General features: G+C 39.4%; 3 protein-coding genes and 1 long non-coding RNA gene across 4 annotated transcripts; 1 reads left to right on the top strand and 3 right to left on the bottom strand.

Annotated features, from left to right (window-relative positions):
- Window positions 1-3,931: 3,931 nt before the first annotated feature.
- LOC131313836 (putative receptor-like protein kinase At3g47110) lies at window positions 3,932-7,235 on the bottom strand. The gene is made up of 2 exons (XM_058342337.1): window positions 4,541-7,235; window positions 3,932-4,361 (listed from the first exon to the last, which is right to left on the bottom strand). The coding sequence occupies exons 1-2, from the start codon at window positions 7,233-7,235 to the stop codon at window positions 3,997-3,999; spliced, it is 3,060 nt and encodes a 1,019-aa protein (XP_058198320.1). The 3' UTR covers window positions 3,932-3,996.
- A 1,995-nt stretch (window positions 7,236-9,230) lies between these two features.
- LOC131314330 (uncharacterized) lies at window positions 9,231-11,094 on the top strand. Its single transcript, XR_009196339.1, has 2 exons — window positions 9,231-9,433; window positions 10,916-11,094. It is a non-coding gene; the product is annotated as an uncharacterized LOC131314330 (long non-coding RNA).
- An 8,526-nt stretch (window positions 11,095-19,620) lies between these two features.
- LOC131314328 (probable LRR receptor-like serine/threonine-protein kinase At3g47570) lies at window positions 19,621-21,279 on the bottom strand. Its single transcript, XM_058342878.1, has 2 exons — window positions 20,350-21,279; window positions 19,621-20,031 (listed from the first exon to the last, which is right to left on the bottom strand). Exons 1-2 carry the CDS (start codon window positions 20,891-20,893, stop codon window positions 19,922-19,924), a joined length of 654 nt encoding a protein of 217 aa, XP_058198861.1. The 5' UTR covers window positions 20,894-21,279; the 3' UTR covers window positions 19,621-19,921.
- A 40-nt stretch (window positions 21,280-21,319) lies between these two features.
- Window positions 21,320-22,291, bottom strand: LOC131314326 (putative receptor-like protein kinase At3g47110). Its single transcript, XM_058342877.1, has one exon. It carries the CDS (start codon window positions 22,271-22,273, stop codon window positions 21,320-21,322), a length of 954 nt encoding a protein of 317 aa, XP_058198860.1. The 5' UTR covers window positions 22,274-22,291.
- Window positions 22,292-23,768: the final 1,477 nt, after the last annotated feature.

The raw sequence follows: 23,768 nt of genomic DNA, 5'->3' as shown, positions 1-23,768 counted from the left end.
CATTAAAGCTAAATTCTCCGGGCGTGAGCACGCGGTCGTGGCTCTCGCCTGAGTTATATTGAGAACCGGTAACATCCTTTGTCAAGGGTTAGACGATCCCTAGACTTGCCTCCTTTAAGTTAATCGAGCGTTTTCCTAGTCTTTTGCCTTGGCAATTTTCATCGTTTCAAAGCAAAACCAAGTTGGCCGTCTTAAACGCCACAATCCACCTTATAAAACCTACAATCCGATTAAGCTACATTCGAATTCTCTGTGGGTACGATCCCGGACTTCCGGATATTATGCTACCGACGACCTAGCCCTACGCTTGGGGTTTTCAACCTTATATTTGAAGGCGAGGTTTGAAGGCGAAGCACCCTACGCTCGAGGGAACTAGACCCGAGGTGACCCAACTGATTCATATTATTGGAGGAAAAGACTCAGGATGACCCTGCGCTCGAGGGAACTAGACCCGAGGTGACCCCAACTAATTATTATTATTAAGGGAAAAGACTCGGGGTGACCCTGCGCTCGAGGGAACTAGACCCGAGGTGACCCTAGTGATTATTGATGGGAAATACCGGATTAAAGGGAAAGAAAGGTTTTGAAATAAAAGGATTTAATGAAGGTCAATGTGGACACGAGAAAGATTGTACTACCGTACGAAGAATAATAAGATGTTTTGATTTGATTATAGATAAATGTGGGACGACGTGAGTTTATTGATGTATTTAGTTAAAGAAGTAAACGGCTAATGACATTGATGTGAAGTCTAGGACTCTTAGGCGATAATTTGCAGCTTGTTGGTAGTCGCTTGTACTATAGGCATATCTGTCCATACTTATTCATTCTCGGTGTATGATTCATTCAAACTGCATATAGCTTGAGCTTAGAATTCTCTACTGGGCTAGTGTAGCTCAACCAAATCTTTCTTTTCAGGTTCTGATGCCGGGCAATAGATTGCATGCATTGTGTACATGACAGTAAAAGACTTTTGGAAGCTGACATCACTGGTTATTTCGTCATATTTGTGAAGATCTCAATTTGTTAAAGATGGTTTTGTAAATGATTACTATTGAATTTTCTTTTGACTTGTTTGTAAATTAAACAGGTGGGAAACTCCTTTGGGTAACGTATATGATAGGTGATGTTTCTCTTTTATTGAAATGTATTACTTAATTATGTTAAAAAAATCGAGGGCGTGACATTTCAAACACTACTTCTATTGCAAAATACATTATGTGCAAATCTTCAAAGTTATAGATTCAATAATACATTCTGACCATAATTGTCACGCCCCAAATCCGGGAGCACGACCGGCCGTGTACCATGAAGCAATCATGGGACACGAAGCCTAATTAAAAATATTTTTTAACAACTTGAAACAAATAAAGAAAAATTGGATATTTTATTAAAGCAAAATGTGCAAACTCAAAACCAGTAGTTTTGTTAAACAAGATGGACACAACATCCAATATTCTCCAACTCCAAATTTAACAATGAACTGCCGATAAATAAAAGTGCGGAAGCTATTTGACAATAGAAAAGAAATAAAAATGCAGACGCCCTAGAGGTCCAAACAGAAGGTCCCGACAATGCCACAGAGTTCACTACAATACTCCATGAACTAACCTGAAAAAAAAATGTGGAATAAATCCGTCAGCTGACGAGCTCAGTGAGTAGTTAAGCATGCTAAGGGTGATAGTACAAAGTGGCATACTTTTGAATGAACGATAATGAGGGTTCCAAAGAAATGGTGTCAAATTAAGGAGGGTCGAAGGTTCAACGAATAATACCAACAAACTAACGAAGTCAATGGCTTAACAAATAGTATCCACAAGACGAATACAGATTAATGCATAATATGAACAATAATCAAATCACCACAATAATTATACCAAACCATGAGTGCAATAATATCCGAACGATGAACGACGATAAACGGGAGTCTAAACCAAAGTGGAAACCATAATCACCAATTACCAAGTACCAATTACCAAATCATCAACTGCCAAATATTTTCTCAGGGCTTAGCCCGTTGGATCCAACACCGCACTTCGAGTCACCACAGGATGGCGCCTGGGACCTTTTCCCTAAGCCGATCCGGAATAGGGTCACAGGGTATTTCGCAAGTCTTTTCCCTATCCGTTGAGCACTAGAGTCACAGGATATTTCACAAGTCTTTTCCCTAGTGGCCAAAGTCACCACGATATCTCACGGGGCTTTTCCTTGGACTTTAATAAATATCAACACAGTCTATGGTCCCAAACACCAATAGAACAACGGCGAGCCGGAGGCACCTGCACCAGGATTATTCTCCGTGCCGTTGCAGAGTCACAATAATATGAAGAAGTCAATGAATCGACGACAATAAAAGTAAGGGCAATCAATCAATCACAAATATTATCAAATAACCTTGTATGCCAAAGGGTACGTCAATTGTCAATAATTATGAGAGCAAAGAACAAGATTAATATTTATCGGATTACAACAAATACCGAATTGTCAAGAATAGATTGGCTCAAGAGGATTTCCAAAGGAAGGGATCACATGCTTAACCACTCACCTTAAATCCGAAAGGATGCAACCAAATGCGACAACATTGATAATAATCCACTAGTCTGTATCGCAAATTAAAGAAACACATCGAATTATAAGTAGTTGAATGATCCCCTATGCTGTAACTAGTCAACAGTTAACGAATATATATACTACTAGTAATTGAATTCCTAAACCTAAAACTAGACTAACGTACCAGGACCTTTACTAATCAAATTAACTCCATTACCTGATCAACACCACATTGAAAATACCACCATCACCTCTCGCCTTCACGCACGGCACACACACAGCACTACATGCACGCACCTATCTCTCACTCTCTCCAAACAAAACTCTAATTTTTCTAATAAATGAAGAGGAGAGCCATAAGGGTAATAGAATAAAATACTTATAAGAAAAGTGATCAAAGTCTTACCGAAGAACAAAACTTCTCGACCACTACTGCTCTATTTCGAAGAACTCTCAACTGCCGCTTCTCTCTTCCTCCCTCTCGTTCTAAACTTTTTGAATAAAACAACCCTACTTCTCAAATGTTTCCTCATCCTAACAAACTGCCCACGTTCAAACTTAAAACTTATCTTGTCTATTTACACAATCAACCCAACATTATTCTTTACGTTAACTAATCACTTGCGGGGACCCATTCACAGTTTAACCAAACTTAGAATTTTAAGCGATACGTGTACCTGATGCCAAAAATAAGCAGCCCAACATATATTTTATTTTAGCAAAAAGTTTGAACAGAAAAATAAAAGATTTAATTATTTGTTTCAAAAATATTTTTTTTTTTTTTACTGAAAAAGTGGGACGTCAATCCCAATTCGTTTATCTAATATTGAGAATCTAATTTATTTATTAGGAAGTATAATAATTACACCTAAAAGTAGTATACTTTCCAATATTTACCCTTACACTTTTTTGAAAAATTACATTATATTTCAAAAAAGTAAGGACAATTTTTTTTTTTTATCCATTTAAAAGTTAAACGGACGAACAAATTGAGACAAGGCAAAGTCAAAAAATAATCAAACAAATCGGGACAGAGAGTATCTTTGTATTAACATAAATACACAACCCCACGATCGGGCATGTTGGGATCGAAGAGAGAAATTGCAACGTGCTTCCAACATTAAAGGGTTTTTATTCCTTCTTTTGAGGAAGAGTAAAATATTGATGTGAAGGTGGAGGAGAGAGTCACTCTGTAAACGACTGTTAGGGATGAAAACGCAAAAAAAGAAACAAGGCAGATGCCTTTGGGATTTACTTGTTCCCTTCTCTTTTATTGTTCATTTCAATCATTGTGCAACCAAAAAGTCAAGGAACCCAACTTAAGAACACAACCCTGGACTCAATTGTGTTCGGAGATGTATGGGGGTCCACGTTCACCAAACAACTCTATACATAGCTGTGTCCAGAGTTGAGTTTTGAAGTTGGGTTCCTGACATTGCTCTTTTGCTAATGCGCAAAATTTTTGGTTCTAGTTCTACACAATTCTGCTACCACATCTCTCATGCTCATTCGTTCCCCAGGAGATTGCATTGAGCATGAAACTCCAATTGTCAGAACTGCAACCAAGCACTCCTTGATTTTGCCTTCCCTCGCGGTTGTGTAGTCATCATCACCTCCAACTTCTGATAAAAGAGAAGGTTCAGCAATCTCCATCACTCTTTCGGGCAGTGCGGTCTTAGTAAAATGATGGAGGTTTCGACCATCCTCGAACATGGTATCAGTAGGTCTCCTTCCTGTAAACATCTCCATTAAGAGAATTCCAAAGCTGTAGACATCACCCTGGATCGATGGCTTACTTCCCATGCCATACTCTATATATACAGAACAAAGAATCGTGATAGATCATGTTAGTTGCCATAGGAGTTTAAACTTCACGTTGGTTTCAGTTCAATTGTTAAAAGAAATGATGTTGAAATTTCATAAGCATTTGCAATAAACAAAACAAAGGAAAGAGTAAAAATACACGTATGAGATAGATAAGCTTACTTACCTGGAGCAATGTAGCCAACCGTTCCTCTTATCCCAGCTGAACTTGTTTGAGAAATAGTAAGCAGGCTATCCGTCAAAAACGTTGCCAATCCAAAATCGCCCACACGAGCAGTCATGTCATGACCAAGCAGAATATTACTTGGTTTCAGATCACCGTGAACAATCGCTGCTTGGCACTGATGGTGAAGATACTCTAGTGCAGATGCCATATCAATTGCTATGCTTAGTCTCTGAGTCAGACTTAAACTTCTTAGGTGTTCAATCTGGTCACCTTCACTTTTGTGCAGCCACTCCTCAAGGCTTCCGTTGGGCATGAACTCGAAAATTAGTGCTTTGAAATCCTCCCCTTTGGAATCAATACTTGAGCATGTAGTGATTATCTTGACGAGGTTCCGATGTCGAATATTTCTCAACGCATTGCATTCAGAGGTAAAACTCTTGGCAGCTCCTTTCTCTCTAAGTTTGAGTACCTTCACTGCTACAGCCATTGCTTCGCTTCCTAGAACCCCTTTGTAGACAAAACCAAAGTGTCCCTCACCAATCAAGTTAGCTGGTGAGAACTGGTTAGTTGCTTGGACAAGCTCTGAATAAGAAACTTGTTTAAACTGCTCATCTGTTGGCAACATGATCGAAGGGCTACTTTTCGGTCTCTTGTTCCTGCATAAACAGCCCAACAAAAATGCCAAAAGAACCAAACACGAAATAGCTACTGGAATTGCTATTTTGATGGCAAGAGTTGTTCCTCTTTTCTTTGTTACAGCTATTTGACAAGAAGGAAGTCCCAAACTCTTTATGCCTCCACACAGTTTTTTGTTCCCAACAATTGAAAATGCACTTATATTTCTAAAAACCCCTTCATGTGGTACCTCACCGTCGAGGTTATTGAAAGATAGGTTGAGACTTTGTAGAAGAGTGAAATTCTGCAAGTAGGTTGGAATTTGACCTGACAAGTTGTTTCTGGAAAGATCGAGGAAATGAAGGCTCTTTAGAGCGCTCAAAGCCAGAGGAATTCTCCCTCCGAATAAGTTGTCCCTCAATCTAAGGGACTCCAGCATTATACACTTGGAAAGAGTACTTGGAATTTCACCAGACAATCCATTACTCAAAACATTCAAGAGGACGAGATTCCTCATGTTACCAACCTCCACGGGCAAGGGTCCGGTCAGAGAATTTTGGGCCAAACTAAATGAAAAAATAGTAGAAAGGCTTACAACTTCCTTTGGTATAAAACCGGTTAAGTTGTTGCCGAACAGGTGTAGAACCTCGAGTTGCTTACACTCTCCCAAACTAGGAGGAATGTTTCCACTCAAGTTATTTGTGTATAAATACAATCGCCGCAGTTTTGTGATATTTCCAATTGTTTCAGGAACTGCCCCTGAAATTCTGTTATTAGACAGGTAAATTTCCTCCAGTCTTTCAAGTTTGCCTATACCCTCAGGAATTTCACCGCTGATCGAGTTCATGAAAATCCTCAATCTCGTAAGGCCGACTAAATTTTTTACTCCTTCAGGTATGCTCCCTGAAATCTGGTTAGCTCCTATGCTAAGCCATTGTAGAGAAGTTGAAAAATTAGCAAGTGAAGCGGGTAATGCACCTTTGAACCGGTTAGATCCTAATTCCAGTACCTGGAGATTGCTGCAGTTAGTTAAAGAAGTTAGAAAGCTGAACCCTTCTGCCTCATCCGTCTCTAGTTGATTTTCGGCAACTGATAAATTTTCCAAACCGTTTAAGCTTCCGAGATTTGTAGGCATGGTTCCTGTAAAATTACAAAAACCGAAATTCACGTCTCGTAGTCCCGAGGCATTTGATAAAGAAATTGGCAAGTGACCGGTGAACTGGTTATGGCTGACATAGAGGCCAAAAAGATTGGGAAGAGTGAAGCCGATATCTTGTGGGAATTTGCCATAAAATTGGTTGCCGGCGAGACCTAAAAGAAGGAGTGAAGAGATATTGTAGATAGAAGGAGGAACCTCCCCCGATAAATTGTTTGTACCAATCTGGAAACTTTCCAAATTCAGTAGTCTCCCTAGTTCGGATGGGATGGTTCCTTGGAAGTAGTTTCGTGACATTCTCAAGTGAAGCAGAGAAGACGCATTTCCTAACCAACGTGGGATGCTGCCGGTGAGTCCATTAACAGATACAAAAAACCCCTTGAGTTTGTTTGTTGATAAAGAACTCAGCTCCTCCGGGATTTTGCCAACTAGATTGTTGTACGCCAATCTGATAACTTGAATATCCATACAATAGGACAAGTTGGTTGGGATCTCCCCTTGGAATGCGTTGCTGCTGAGATTGAGATATCTAAGCTGAGTCAAGCGACCGAACTCCTGTGGAATTATGCCTTGAAAATCGTTGTTTTCGAGATTGATCCCTCTGAGAAAGCTTAGGTTTCCCAAGTGAGGGGGTAATGAACCTGTTAACTTCTTGCCTTGTAAATCAAGGAGGGTGACTCTTCCGGGATGTCGGGTGCTGCACGAAACACCCTGCCATTTGCAGAAATGGATAGAGGTGTTCCATGAGGCTGTGAGGTTGAGTGGGTCTTGGATTATTCTGTCTTTGAAGGCAAGCAATGCGAGTCTGTCCGTTTCGTTCCCGATTGATAATGCAGCAGCTACTGAAGAAGGTTTTAAATTTGCTGGGTATATGAAGAGGGCAATGTAAGCTAGGAAGAAGCTTGTCATTAGTTTTCTCATCATGGCCGGCAAGACTGGTGGAATAGGAAAGTGCTAAAGCAGATTGCGGATGTAAGCCAACTACCTCATGCACCTGTGTGTATGTATAAACTTGTACGGTATGTAATTGTATTGGTCAGCTTTACCAGTATTTGCAGGGTTCAAGCAAACCCATTGGGATAAAAAAAAAATACACTAAGATTTTGTATTTTTTTTTATACTCCTATATATTTTGATTTTTCTTAGCTATTGTTGTACTAGGTTATTGGTGCATAGCCAATATATTAATATAAGTGAAAATCTACTTATGACAACAAAATAAAATTATTCAAGCTCAATTTATTTTTAATCAAATAAAAATCTGCATTTAAGATAGAGTTTTGCATTGCGAAAAACTTCTGCACGGTTTTTTTATCATCGTTGAACCGAAATTCTAAAACCGCCGCAACCGTCTAGGGTGGCGAGACTACAGCGGCTAGCATTTTCCAGCATAATTTGGTTCACCTATAACAATGGATTGATATTATTAAAACATGTTAGCGAATAGCAACAAGCATTAGTGGACCTGAAAAAAGAAGGTCCATCCATTGAGACTTTCAAAAGTGCCAGCGGAGGCCCATCCTTCAGCAATAAAATATTGTTTCCCTGATGCTTATCCACTGACACCGACCTTGTCCATTTTCAATTCAGATTTGAAAGAAGGGAAAAGATATTATTGAAAATTATACTCCAAGGATTCTCCTCATTTACATAATGCATGTCTCATAGACCAAGAATATTTAACAACTGAATGCACCACTTAGACGTGGGATTTAACACACCTTCATACAGCTTGGAAAGGTAAAACAAGAGGGAGAAAATTATTTTTTTATTACAATCGGTTTGGTAAACGGGAAAAGTTTTTGTCCTAATTCTAGACAATTCCGCAACCATATCTCTCATGTCCATTCGCTTCACAGGTGATTCCATTGAGCATGAAACACTCCTTTATTTGGCCATTTTCCGTCGTTATGTTTTCATCGACGCTAGGAAGCTCTGACAACAGAGAAGGATCAGCAATCTCCATCACTCTTTCGGGAAGTGAGGTCTTAGAAAACTGATGGAGGTTCCAGCTGTCCGTGAATATCATATCCGTAGGTCACTTTCCTATGAACATCTCCAGTACGAGGATTCCGAAGCTGTAGACATCTCCCTGAATCGACGACCTACTTCCCATGCCATACTCTACGTGGATGTATAAAACAAGGAATCGTGTCAAATCATGTTAGTTGCCGCAGGACTTTAGACTTCAGGTTAAGTTTCAAGTCATTTACATTTGATAAGGAATGATTTTTGACATTTCATAACAAAAAATAAAAGATGGATGCATAACCATTTGCAATAAATACATGATAGGAAAAAAAATCAATATAAATAGAAGATAGATGAACTTAGTTATGCGAGCAACGTAGCCAACTGTTCCTCTTATTCCAATTGAGCTTGTTTGAGGTTGAGAAATAGTGAGTAGGCTATCAGATAGAAACCTTGCCAGTCCAAAATCGCCAACACGAGAAGTCATGTCACGATCAATCAGAATATTACTTGGCATAATGCACATCTCACATACTCTCGTATTCATTGTTGAAGAAATTAAATAGCCATCCTATTTAAAGAACTTATTTATGCCACCATCCTAGTGGGTTTGAATCATTAAGTTCGCATCCTCAAATACAAATAAACCCCATACTGCCCTTTCTCTCTCCTAATTTTTATAACCTCCTCACCTAGAGTTCCCTCATCTTCAGTGTAGAGACCCGTATTTTTGAGGTTATATTTTTTCTTTTATAAACGTACGGCCCGTCTAAATAGACAGTACGGATATTCGGGGTGACGTGTTCGTAAAAGGATATAAAGGTAATTATGTGAGAGGTGCATGTGTGAGTGTGTGGTGCGAGAAGCGGGGGATTGCTCCCCACTTCTATAATTCTTCCCAGGAGAATTATTTCTCCTCTCTATTCTCTCATTCTCTCACGACTGTCTCTCTCTCCTCTCCTCCGAAACTTTCTCTCCTCTCTTCTCTCTTCGATTTCATTCACCTAGGGTGAGATTCCGGACAAAACCCGAGTATTAAAGTTGCTATTCGGAGTACGGGCTTTCCGAATATCCAAGAAAAATCATGATCGGACCTCGTGGAGCTACGGTTGACTGGGTCAAAGGGTCGGGTTTTACTCAAAACCCTTGAGGTAGGGATTTCTCATTTCTATTATGTGTGTATGTGTTGATTTGGTGTTTGAATCGTGCCTTAGATCGTTGTTTTCGTTGTTAGAAATGTTCTGATGGAGTCTGAAAATCGTGCACTGAAAACCCAGGTCCTACCGGTAGGAATTTTGGTCCTACCGGTAGAAAAGCTGTCCAGTAATGTCATTTTCGTGAAATCGTGGTCTCCTACCGGTAGGAAATTGTGTCCTACCGGTAGGAAATGAAAAATTCAGCATTTTGGCAAAACTTCGAACGGGCATAACTTTTTCATCCGAACTCTGTTTTGGGCAAATTTTATATCGAAATTCATGTACCGGAAATGTACTTTCCAATGGTGGTGGTCTCATCTTCCAATTCTTAACCGATAAGATTTGGCAGCCAAAATAAGATAGATATGTTCGTATACGTTGGGAAATCCTTTTTCCTTAGAATCGTTTGGGTGAAACATGGGTGTTCTTAGGTTCCCCTGAGTACTAGTTGAATGGTTTGACGAGGCTAGTGGTATTCTTAACGCTTGGTAGTGGTCGTTGGGTTCCGTATGAGTCGTTTGACACCGAAACGAGGGTTTAGAGAATATAAGGAGTATAGGTGGCCGAAGGTTGTATGTGTTGACATGCGAAGTGAAAAACGAACACATAGAATATTTCTTTGAGTTAAACAACGCTAGGCATGGATACATGAGACATTTCCTTGTGTTTGATATGTGGTACACCTCTTGCGTAACTTATACGATTTTGCGAGTTGCAAGGTGGAAATCTATGAACTCGTTGTGAGAGTTTATCTTTTGATGTGTGAGTGCTTGTATGGTGATGAGAAACTACTAATGTAACGATTGCGAGTTGATTGAGATGAAATTATCTGTACTACTTCTATGTGAATGAGTTTTTGTTGTGAATTCATTATATGTGACTGAGATGAATGGCTAAATTGTAAAGTATATCGAAGGAATTGTGGTATGGTGACCTTTGATGTGTGACTTGAATTAGCTCCATCAGTGAGGACGGAACTGGTGGGGAGTATCGGGATTTCTTAATTGGCCCGACAGGAGCTTTTGCTCATGATACAGAATGATGAGGAAATTGTGACACGATGTGAATGGAAATGGGCTATCATTGTGAAAGTGTAAGTAAGTGATACGAAAGACATTGGTGTTGCGATTCTTTGATTACGATAGTTTCATAAGTCAAGATATCGGATTGGTGATTCAAAGTGATATGAGGAACAGTGGTAGTCATGAGAAAATCATATAGATAGTAAGTCCTCGTGGTTGAATTAGAGTTTTGGTGTGTAGTCACGGTACTTCATTTATGTCTTCGACCTTGGGAAAATTACTAGTTGTGTTTCGTTTCTTCATTTGAGATACCGTACCTTGCTTCTGTTATTCATTCCACCTGTCATTCCATTCGTATATAATAGTTGTGTAGATTTCTCTACTGGGCACGTGTTTGCTCAACCTACCACTTCAGGTTCATTGCAGGTCATGGTCATGGTCATGGAGTACTTGGAGTGCATGCTGACATTATCGATTAAAGCTATTTTGGAGAGTACTTTATTCTTGTATAACAAACGACTTTGTTATGAAATTCCTACTTTGAAAGATTGTATTCGTAGACCAATTTATTGAATCGGAAATTGTATTGTATTTTGGGGTATTGTACGTACGATTGTGAGGACTTTGTATTTCAAATGGTATTGTTAATTTATGTTGAAAATCGAGGGCGTGACATTCAGCAAGACAGTTATCAACATACCCACAATTTTTGGCTTTCTCATTTACTCTTTTCAAGCCGTGAACTTCCACACCAATAGAAACACCATTTTGGTTCAAAGCTCAAACCCATTTCTGTATAAGACCCATCTCCATCAGTCAAATCTTCTAATCTTCTATCTCCTGTGTCTTTAGCATCTCCAATTATGGCATTGTCGGCTCCACCACGGCCAGTTGTTTTTTGTACAATTTTTTTACTTTTCAAACACAGTTTTTTGAAAATAGGCCAAGATAATGGCGGCTAGCATTTTCCACCATAACAAGCATTACTGGCCATGAGATCAACCACCATTTTTGGACTGAAAAAACAAAACGGTCATCCATTGGGACTTTTCAAAAGTGCGACTGGTACTGGTGGAGACCCTTCCTGGAGCAGTGTAGATAGATAAAAAAGTTGGCACCCTGTTTTCCAACATGTGAAAGGGTTGTTTCAATTTAGCTTTGGAAAAAACGGGGAAGATTTTAATGGAAAATTTCTTCTCCTCGTTGAACTAATTTGTCAAAGTTTTTTTCACAATTGTTTTGTTTGCCACTCTGAGTTTTGCAAAACAATGCCTGTAAAAACTGCACAATATCAAAATTTGCTCGATTATCATTTCCAAGTTTCGCCCAGGCCAAAAGGGGTTTAACCGTTTAAATAAAAGATGTGTCTCCATGTTATTCTTTATCGGTTATGCAAGAGTTCTTCACATTAAGCAAGAACCATGTATGAATATAGTCCACAAATACAGTATGCCAATCAAAGCAGACAGTCAAATGATATTTTGCGGGGCAATTGAACGTTGGGAGTCGTTGTTTCCTCATGGAGCGGTCATTCTGGCCAAACCACATACATTTGGTGTCTGTGTTGTGCGAGTGTAAACCACGAACCCGACACATTTTTAATTGAGAATTGTGTATGTAATTATTGGAGAGTCCGTCCACTCGTTGGGCAATAAATCCCCCATGTGTAACATATCCCCACTTTGTGGGATAAAATAACCGATGGCGATTTAATATGATCCGTACGTAATACTATTCTTTTAAGTGTCAATCAAACACTGAATATGTGATCCCTCTGAATTCTATACAATGTATTCCCCATCCTAAAATTTTGGTCGTTTTTTCCTTTCTAGCATGTTACTTAAGTTGTCCACTTTGACCAGTCAAGGAAAAAATATTAAGTTATTTTCTTTCTTGACCTTCATACTGTTGTAACGAACGCTATGAATGCAAGCTAAGAACGAGAAATTGAAAACTAAACAAGAAATTACAAAGACACAAGATATACGTAGTTTCCCAAGATGGGTACGTCCACGGGCGAGGAGAGAGAGAATTCACTAACCAATGTGAAGAAGAGATATAAAGAGCCGGCTGTAATCCGTATCTTTAGAAAAGCCACAATATGATAGCCCAAAAGATAATTCCTAGAAATTTCCCAAAAGCCCTATGTATAATAGGCTACAAAAAATGGGAACAATATAATTAACCAATGTGGGACAAAAGAATACAAGGCATTCCCAACAATTCTCTACATTGACTTGAATTCCACTGAACCAAGTCACCAAATATAGCTCTCCCCTTCTAACCTCTCACTAGCAAAATGCCCCCAAGGGGCGATCAACTGTAAATACCAAGCAAGCCCAAGCAATACTTGAACTTGGCAACCAGAACCGATTTAGTCAACATATCTGTTGGGTTATCTGTCGTACCCACTTTCTTCACCTCAACTTGTTTCTGTGAGATGATATTCCGAACGAAGTGATGCCTGACATCGATATGGTTGGTCCTTTCATGATACATTAGATTTTTAGTCAAATGCATAGCACTCTGTGAATCACAAAATACTGAACTCACACTCAGTGCAAGACCAAGCTCACAAAGCAAACATCTCATCCACAATGCCTCCTTCACAACTTCAGCAATGGCCATATACTCTGCTTCTATTGTAGACAGCACGACTGTAGCCTGTAAAGTGGCTTCCCAACTAATGGCACTTCTGGACAGAGTAAAGACATAACCTGTCAGAGACATCCTCTTATCATGGTCACCGGCAAAATCCGAATCAACATAACCAACAGCATGATCACCAGAATTAGCAACCCCAAATAATAGACCAACACCTGCAGTTCCGCACAAATACCGTAGTATCTATGTCTCAGCCTCCCAATGTGTCTTTTTTGGACGCCCCATATAATGACTAACGACACTAACTACATGTGAAATATCACGACGAGTACATACCATAGCTTACATAAGGCTCCCAACTGCGCACGAGTATGGAACCTAAGACATATACTTCTTCTCATCCTCCGACTGTGGTGACAACTCAGCTGAAAGTCGAAAGTGTGCCGCCAAAGTGGTACTGACTAGCTTCGAGTTCTGCATGGCAAAACGCTCAAGCATTTTAAGAACATAAGACTTCTTATTAAAAAATAATTTGCCAGCTACTCGATTTCTGCAAATCTCCATACCCAAAATACGTTTTGCCGCACCTAAATCTTTCATCTCAAATTCACCACCTAACTGTTGTTTCAACCTGTTGATTTCTCATACACTCTTGGCAACAATAAGCATATCATCAACATACAACAGTAGATAAACAAATGAACCATCTGGAAGTTTTCAAAAATACACACAACTGTCATATTTACTTCTTGAATATGACTGGCTTATCATAAAAGTACCAAATCACTTATACCACTGCCTTGGGGATTGTTTGAGGCCATACCAAGATTTACGAAGTAAACAAACGTGATCCTCCATACCAGAAATAACAAATCCCTTAGGCTGACGCATATAAATCTGTTCCTCAAGCTCGTCATGCAAAAACGCAATTTTGACACCAAGTTGCTCTAACTCAAGATCATAACATGCAACAATAACAAGTAAAGTGTGAATGGAACTATGTTTTACAACTGGTGCAAATACCTCATTGTAGTCAACACCCTCCTTCTGGTTGTATCTTTTCACCACTAGCCGAGTTTTGAATCGAGTGTCTTCTACACCTGGAATATTTGGTTTGTACTTGAAGACCCATTTAAACCCAACAATCCTCTTCCCTTCCAGTGGTTCTACTAACTCCCATGTCTGATTCTTCTGAAGAGACTCAATCTCCTCATTCATTGCAACAAACCATTGTACAGACTCAGTGCTCAAAACAGCTTTCGTATAGCTTGAAGGCTCCTCATACTCAACTATTTCAGCAACTGATAAAGTATAGGCCACCATCTCAGAATAAGCCGAATACCTTTTGAGAGGCTGAATCTCCTTCCTTGGCCTATCTTTAGCAATAGTGCGTGGTTGCTCAACTAACGCATCAACCTATGTGTCTGAACTCTTGAACTCCTCTTCAATTGGCTTCTCAATGTACTTCTTCCCTGAGTCAGAAGATTCACTCAAAAACTCCACCTGTTTTGGAACTCTATTCCTGAACTATATCATCAACCTGCTTAGACCCTTTAATCAGATAATTTTCATCAAAAGTCACATCCCTATTGATCAAAAACCTCAAATTATTAGAGCACCATAACCTGTACCCTTTGACACCTGCTACATAATCCAAGAAAATACACTTCTTGGCCAGCGGCTCCAATTTACCCTCATTCACATGAGCGTAAGCTAGACACCCAAAAACACGCAACACAGAATAATCAGCTGGATGATCTGACCATACCTCAAACGGACTTTTACACTCAATAGCAATCAACGAAGATTTATTCACCAAATAGCATGTTGTGGAACGGCTTCAGCCCAAAATTCTTTGCCCAATTCAGAATTAGACAGCATACAACGTGCCTTCTTTAAAAGAGTCATGTTCATTCGTTCAGCCACACCATTCTGCTGAGGGTTTTTTCTCACTGTATGATGCCTCACAATGCCCTCATCATTGCAGAACCTATCAAACTCGCCAAGACAAAACTCCATACCATTATCAGTTCTCAAATATTTTATTTTCTTACCAGTCTGATTCTCAATCAAAATTTTAAACTGTTTAAATGTATTAAAAGCGTCACTCTTATGTTTCAACATATACACCCAAACCTTACGAGAGAAATCATCGACAATACTCATAAAATAGCGAAAATCACCTTTAGAAATTACCTCTGCGGGACCCCAAAAATCCAAGTGAAAATAATCCACCGTGTCTTTGGTGCGATGAACAGCTGTACTGAATTTCACCCTGCATTGCTTGCCGTAGACACAATGCTCACAGAAATTTAGCTTCTCAATTTTCTGGCCATATAGCAAACCCTATTTGCTCAAAACTATCATCCCCTTCTCGCTCATATGCCCAAGGCGCATATGCCACAAATGAGTCAAGTCTAAATCTGAAACCTTGGATGAAGCAACCGTTGCTGCAGCACCTATAACTGTACTGCCCTGGAGTGTATAGAGGTTACCACGCTTCTGACCCTTCATCAGTACTAATGCACCCCTTGAGACTTTCAAAACTCCACATTCACCGAGCAATTTGCAACCATGAGAATCAAGAGCACTCAGAGAGATAAGATTTTTCTTCAAATCCAGAGTATGTCGAATCTCACATAAAGTCCTAATAATATCGTCGTGCATTCTAAGCTAAATCGTTCCTAAACCAACAGTCTTACAGGCCATGTTGTTGCCCATCAAAACTATACCATAATTGACCGCCTCATAAGTAGAAAACCACTCTCTATGCGGACACATATGGTATGAATATCCAGAATCCATAATCCACTTGGTATTAGAGCGAGAATCGCCCTCTGTAACTGATAACACATTAACTGGCTCATCTAAACTTTCAGCAATTCCAGCAATTACTTTACCCTCTTTCTGGTCTTCTTTTTCCTTCTCTTTAAGTTTTAAACAGTCACTTTTTCAGTGCCCGGGTTTCTTGCAATAATTTCATTTTCCCTTCTTCTTACCTGATGACCTAGATCTTCCCCTATTACTCGACTCCTCCCTTTCTATTGTTCTTCCCCTAACAAACAAACTCTTTACATGTGTATCACCCTCACCTGACACTTTTTTCCTCAATTCTTTCAAATATAGGCTAGCCTTAACATCTTCCATGGATATTGTGTATTTGCCATACAATAGGGGTATAACAAAGTGCTCTTACAAAAGTGGTAAAGAACATAACAAAATTAGGGCTTGGTCCTTATCCTCAATTTTACTGTCAATATTTTCAGATCCATAATAATACGATTGAACTCGTCTAAATGATCCTTAACAGGTATACCTTCTCGCATACAAAATGTATAAAGACGTTGTTTGAGATATAACATGTTGGTGAGCGACTTCGTCATATATATGCCTTCCAACTTCAGCCAAATTTCTGCTGCTGAAGTTTCTTCTTCCACCTCGCAAATAACATCATCTGCCAAACTCAACTGAATAGAACTCAGAGCTTTGGCATCCATATCATCTCAATCTTCCTCTTTGATTCCAAAACTAGTATTGCCTAACAAAGCCTTGTGCAATCCTTATTGGGTTATCAGAGTCTTCATCTTTACTCTCCAAAGACTGAAACTGCTGCTCTGCCCATCAAACTTCGCAATCTCGAATTTAGCCGCCATAGCCACAATCAGAAACGAAACCCTAATTTTTGCAACCTAAGACTCTGATACCAGTTTGTTGTAACGAACGCTATGAATGCAAGCTAAGAACGAGAAATTGAAAACTAAACAAGAAATCACAAAGACACAAGATATACGTGGTTCCCCAAGATGGGTACGTCCACGGGCGAGGAGAGAGAGGATTCACTAATCAACGTAAAGAAGAGATACAAAGAGCCGACTGTAATCCGTAACTCTAGAAAGACCACAATATGATAGCCCAAAAGATAATTCTTAGAAGTCCCCCAAAAGCCCTATTTATAATAAGCTACAAAAACGAGAACAATATAATTAACCAATGTGGAACAAAAGAATACAAGGCATTCCCGACACATACAGTATTCAAATTCAAACAAGAAAATGAAGGGAAAAATTCATTAGGGCATCTCCAACCCAATACCCTCTAAGACTCCATTTTAGATTATCAAAATAGTGTTTTATGATTAAAAAAAAAAGTAATTAGAGGATTTTACTTTTCATCCAATCTCCTACCACAAATCTCTATATCCGTCTTTTACATCTCCATTTCAACCATTCTTTACTTTTTCTCCAATCCATCTCTAAAACTTCAACATGGAGAATGAATGTGACATATTAAGAGGAGATTTTATAATTTATCTTCTCTTTTGTTCAACGTTTGTACTTTAAGAGGGTATCTTGGAGGGACTCATCGTTCTTTGTAGAGATTTGTTCTCCAAAATAGAGGGGTAGTGTTCATTTTTGAAGACCCAAAAAAAATTTGTAGACCAAATCTCTAAAAAAGACAATGAGTCCCTTCAAAATTCTCTCATAAAGTACAAAAAAAGAAGAAGAAAAGAGGGAATAATTACAAAATCCATTTTGTATTTTAGAGTTTTCGAGTTTAACAAACCATCATTGCATTTCAAAGAGGGCAATTTTTGGAAATTCAATTGTTTCAAAGAGTGATGATTATGCTCTCTTAAAATGTTGGATTCCCAAAGAGGGACTAAAATTTTGAGACGGAGAGAGTATCTAATATGTGCTTAATTATTCAATGGCCTTGGGGCACCGCACCTGGTGCCCCAAGCCCCTTTTTCACCACATATTGTGGTGGGATCCACACATTTTGCCTTGGGTTCCACCATAATGTATGGTAGAGAAAGGATGGTGCCCCAAGAGCATTGATTAATTTTTTCTAATATGCATATCCGGTCAAACAAATAGACCCACAAATAGACCCAAGGGCAGTACTGGCCATGAGATCCGCCACCATTTTGGACAGAAAGAAGAAACGTTCATCCATTAGGACTTTTCAAGGTGCGAGTGGTAGTGGTGAAGGCCCTTCCATTTGTTGAAATCGATATCGGAGGAGCCATTTTGGATAAAGTATGGATTGATATGGGCACCGGTGGTAGTCACACTTAAGCTGAAGTGAGTCTTTATAATGCCGATTCTGTGGGCCTAGTTGCAGAAGAGCAACGCTACAAACACACATTTAAAAACAATTTCGGACACAACCGTGTCTTGAACCATTAGATATACATGGATTTACATACGTCTAAAAGTTTTAGAAAGGGTTGCGTCCAGAATTGTGTTTTAAATGTGTGTTCCTAGACTTTTTTGATTGCGGAATGGGCAAAAGCAAGTCAAATTTATCTCTTTGTAGCCCCTTAGACTTTTGGTGGCGGAATGGGCAAAAGCAACTCAAATTCATCTCTTTGTCAAAGAGGGCAAGAAAATGCGAGAAACTTTTTAGTATACTGGGGATACCAATACCCTTGGTATCCCTTCTGGTCCGTTTTCAATTTTTCAACCATTTTCCGATCACACTTAGATGATCGACTCCGTTCAATTTGCAGAGTTCAACGAGAATCATAATCATATCAAAAATTGTGTTCATCGGACTTTAATAGATACATGATTGGCACACGTGAAAATTGAAAAAAAAAAAAACAAACTGGGTTCCGATTCAATGTGGTTTTGGATCCAGTTTTGGTTTTCTTCAATTTTCATGTGTGCCGATCATGTATCTACAAAAATCCGATGAACACGATTTTTGGTATGTTTAAGGTTCTCGCCAAACTCTACAAAATGAACGGAGTTGATCATTCAAGTGTGATCAGAAAATGACCGGAAAATTAGAAATAGACCGGAGGGGATACCAAAGGTGTTGGTATACCCAGTATAAAAAAAGTTTCTCAGAAAATGCTCAGTAAGCTGGCCCGCTATCAATTCCTTTGACAAAATGGCTGGACCTAAGATTTGATTTGATTTGTTCTGTCCTAACTAAAACATTCACGGGAAGGGGTAGACAAAATGGCTCAGTTATTGATTGTGTCCAACTGTCCATATTGATTTTGTATGCTTGTGAAATGAGAAAGTGTATATGCAATGTGTACATGTATATACCAGTACATGACAAGCAGAAATGAGAGACTTTTATGTAAGGCTTTAGACTTCAACGGGAAGAGAATGAGAAGGATGTTTCGTTGAGGCTGCCAACCATATCAATAACTTCAACCCAAAATGTCCCTGTCCAATTTGAGTTTTGAGGGAGGTTTTTGAGAGTAATGAATGAAGAGAGACGGATAGAGAAAATTTATCAGAGACCGTGCCCAGGGATTTTGAGACCCCCAAAACGAACAGTATCCACGCATATGATATCTAGAAGATCAAGGCACAAGCAAGTGGGTAGATTGGATGCAGGAGCTTTTCTTTTCTTTTTTTTCTTTTCCCTCAGCGGAAGTCCATATGTTAGTTGTAGACGTAATCTTTACTGTTAAATACCTAAATTAACGTACATAGTGAGTACAAGCTATACAAATATTAACTCCTGAATTTCAAAATAATTAAGAATACTATTCTGTCCTTACGTTTAGAAACAGTGCTTGTGAAATAACCATTATGATAACAGGACTGTCAATTTGCAATATTAAGCTATCTATTTCCAAGCAAACTGTCCCTTACTGAAAGCAGTTCCTTCAAAACTTGCTTCATGTCCATTCTGTCGTGCGGAAATTCTGCTGAACATGCAACTCCGATTTGAAAGACAAAAACCAAACACTTATTAACCTGTTCACTTCTCAGGCCACTCCTAAATGAAGTACTACTTGCAGCTTCTCCTACTACTTGGTTATGCAGGGCAGATTGATCCACAATTCCCATTACTTGATCTGGCAATGAGAGTGCGACGAAATTGTGAAGGTTACAATTATCTTTGAATTGGTCATCTGTTGGTCTCCTACCGGTGAAACCATACTGCCCATTCCATATTCTGCACAATCCGATGAGCTTCAATTATTTTTCTTAGACCGTGTTCGGATCAGCATTTGTGCAGGGAGTTACCATCACATGCACAAATCCACGATTGCAAAGAGACCATTTCATGTGCTTGTGAAGCAAAAAAAAATTTGGAAAAGAGATTATACCAATTTGAAGGGGCCACAATGTAGCCAATTTAGAAATCTGTTGTGAATTGTTCCATCTAATCAATGGAAGGTGCATTAACCTTTTGTTTTACCGAAAAGGCACCGCAATAACAATATATAATAAAAAAACATGCACTTCTCAGAAGAGTGAATCTGAAACTTACCTGGAGCAGCGTATCCAATCGTCCCTTTCATGCCGAGTGAGCTGAACTGATTGAAGTTAGCATCATTGTTGAACTTTGTAAAAAGCCTTGCCAAACCGAAATCACTCAAGTCAGCAGTCAGATCATCATCTAGAAGAACATTGTTTGGCTTTAGATCACAATGAACAACGGGAGTTTGGCACTGATGGTGAACATAATGCAATGCAGAAGCCACGTCGATTGAGATGTTTATCCTCTGGAGAAAGTTTAAGCTTCTATTTTGAGTCATTACACCTTCTGGATGCAGCCACTTCTCCAAGCTCCCATTTGGCATAAACTGGTATACTAAAGCTTTGAAATCGTTCCCCTCAAAATCAATAGATGAGCAAGCAGTTAAAACTTTTACGAGGTTTCGATGCCTTATGTTTCTCAAGGCTTCGCATTCGGCCATAAAGCTTTCGGATGATCCTCTCTGTTGAAGGTTGAGTACCTTTATTGCAACACTTGGTTCATCTGGACCAAGGAATCCTTTATACACAATCCCAAAACTCCCTGAACCAATCATATTAGTGGAAGAGAAACCACCAGTCGCATTTCGGAGCTCTTCGTAAGAAATTTTAGGATATAAGAGCCCTAAAGAAGGAATAGGATGAGGTTCCTTCCTCAAATTTCTTCTCCAGATAATTGGGAGTAAAGCTAGAAACAGAGCTAAGAAAGAAAGTAAAATGGTAAATGCCAGTATCAACTTATGAGCAGTATGTTTCCTTGGTTTCTTAGACTGCTTAGGGCATGGATGAAAATGCAGCTCTGGAATTCCCCCGCAGAGGTTCTGGTTGCCGGAGAGTTCAATGGCACTAGCATTTGCGAACACTCCTCCTGCTGGAACCTCACCCCCAAGGTTGTTATACGAAAGATTCAAATTCTGTAAAGAGGAAATATTGACCAGGTAAAGTGGAATTTGACCATCCAAGCTGTTGTTGGAAAGATCTAGCTATTGAAGGCATGTCAAATTACCTAGGTAAGGAATGGTTCCTTGAAACGGGTTGCCCTGCATGTAGAGTTGTTCCAAGTCCAAACAGGACCCTAGCGCACTAGGAATCTCTCCAGACAATTTGTTGTAAGAAACATCAAGTCCAGTAAGAAATCTCAAATTTCCAACTTCCACTGGTAAGGAGCCAATCAAGGAGTTGTAATACAAGACACCCGTCAAGAGGGAAGAAAGACCCATAAGTTGGGTGGGTATGGTACCATTGAGTTTATTGTAGGAAAGGTCTAGGTACTGCAGATTTTTACAGTTTTCAAGACTTGAAGGTATGCTTCCTTCTAAGGCGTTGTTTAGCAGAACAAGATCTAACAGAAGGGTGACATTTCCAAGGGAAGGGGGAATCTCCCCTGTAAGCAAATTTGCATCCAAAGAAAGTACTTTTAGCTTTGGAAGTTTCCCAAATGAAGCTGGAATTGTACCTGTTAACAAGTTTAGCGTCATGCTCACTATCTCCAAATTGATCAGGTTTGCAATCTCAGGAGGAATGCTTCCATGTATATAATTTCCGTCAATTCTGAACCATATCAACTGTGTTGACAGATTTGCTATGGAAGATGTTAATTGACCTTCAAACTGGTTGTTAGCGATGTCCAAATGTTGTAGATTGCTGCAATTCGCCAAAGAAGTGATCAGGAAACTCAAATCATCAACACCACGAGTTCCAAGAGTGTTATTATAAATGTTGAGCAACTGTAAACTCTGCAGGTTACCAAAACACGAAGGTATGGTGCCAATGAAATTATTACAATTCAAGTCTAGTTCTTCAAGAGATGAAGCATTCGACAGAGAACTCCTAATGTGACCAGTGAATCTATTCTTCCCCAAAATAAGTGCCTGAAGGTTTGGAAAAGCAAGACCTATGTCGGTCCTTAAACTGCCAGAGAAGTTGTTTAAAGCCATACTTATAACAATGAGTGACGACAATACTTATAACAATGAGTGACGACAAGTTGTAAAGTGAAGCAGGAAATGAACCAGAAAATTTGTTCACTGCCACCTCAAATACCATCAAACTTCTCAATTGGGCTACTGCATCTGGAATATCTCCCTCCAAACTGTTGTATGTTAAAATAAGCTGTTGAAGTGACGAAAGATTTCCAAGAGAACTTGGGAACCTTCCAGTGAGGTTGTTGTTTCCCAGATAAAGATATACAAGTTTAGACAATGACCAGATTTCAGAAGGAATTTCACCTTCAAGATAGTTCTGCTCCAATTCAAGATCTATGAGATTGGAACACCGAGACAGATTGACAGGAATATAGCCTCCGAGATAATTGTTGCTCAGGTTCAAAGTTTGAAGCCTGCGCAAGTGACCTAATTCTGGGGGAATGCCACTGGAGAAGAAATTTCCACCGAAGTTGAGGATTCGAAGGAAAGATAGATTTCCTATACTGGGTGGTATGGTTCCAACCAGCTCCCTCCCTTCGATATCCAAAACGGTGACCCTTTTGTGTTTTAGGCCACATGTGACTCCAATCCACATGCAGAAAGGGAGCGAGTCGTTCCAAGAGTCCAGGACTCCAGTTGGGTCCGCAGTTACACTGGACTTGAACTCGAGCAACGCAAGTTTGTCTGTTTCGTTTCCAATTATGGCTGCAGAAGCATGCCGTGAATGTGACAAGCTGAGGATTGAGGCAAAGTTGGCATAACAGAGAAAAAACAAGAAAAGGCCTAAATTTATCACATGAGGCTTCATTTCGGAGGGAGACAAATGAGAAGTTTGGTTATACATGCAGAACAAAAAAACTTAAGGCCTTCTTATATCAGATGTCCGGTACAATCACTACAACGTGCAAAGAAAATTTGCAAATAAATTATTTGAATTGTCACATATCAGATTGTAATATCTTCAAGTCTACCTCTTTGAAGGAACATTTTTTACCTATATTTGACTAGGAAAATTGAGCTAAACCGCAATCCTTTTCTAATTTTATTGCACCCATCAGTCGGTCGCATGCGTCAAATTAAGAATAGTCACCATTGCAACCCTGTAGATTCCATCACATATAGAGAGAGAGCATTTTAGCCGATCACAAACCTACCATCCCGGAGGTTGACTCTGATAAATTCGTACAGGCCCCTGTTTGTGATCGAGATACGGATTTGTTTGAACCAGTCAACAAACAAATCAGTAACAAATTTCTATCAAATCACAGTTGCCCAAATTTTTGATATTGTATTTGTCTCTTGGGCACAGAAAAGGTAAAAGTTGTTGAGCTTTTCAAAAAATTGGTTTGTGTTTTGGGGATTGCCTGGAGAAACTTTTAGGTATCCCGGGGATACCAAGCTCCATGGTATCCCTTCCGGTCCATTTCTCATTTTTCGACTATTTTTCGATCACATTTGGATAATCGATTTCGTTCATTTTGTAGAGTTCGACGAGAATCTTAATCTT

The sequence above is a fragment of the Rhododendron vialii genome, chromosome 13a, assembly GCF_030253575.1.
Source record: "Rhododendron vialii isolate Sample 1 chromosome 13a, ASM3025357v1".
In the NCBI taxonomy this organism is placed as follows: Eukaryota; Viridiplantae; Streptophyta; class Magnoliopsida; order Ericales; family Ericaceae; genus Rhododendron; species Rhododendron vialii.
This window is presented reverse-complemented; position numbering and strand designations above follow the sequence as displayed.

Coding starts and splice junctions, on each gene's coding strand:
- LOC131313836 (XM_058342337.1), bottom strand. CDS start 7,235: ATGATGAGAAAACTAATGACAAGCTTCTTCCTAGCTTACATTGCCCTC. Junction 4,362..4,540: donor GGTTGGCTACATTGCTCCAG/GTAAGTAAGCTT, acceptor CTGTATATATAG/AGTATGGCATGGGAAGTAAG.
- LOC131314328 (XM_058342878.1), bottom strand. CDS start 20,893: ATGATTGGTTCAGGGAGTTTTGGGATTGTGTATAAAGGATTCCTTGGT. Junction 20,032..20,349: donor GATTGGATACGCTGCTCCAG/GTAAGTTTCAGA, acceptor CGGATTGTGCAG/AATATGGAATGGGCAGTATG.
- LOC131314326 (XM_058342877.1), bottom strand. CDS start 22,273: ATGGCTTTAAACAACTTCTCTGGCAGTTTAAGGACCGACATAGGTCTT.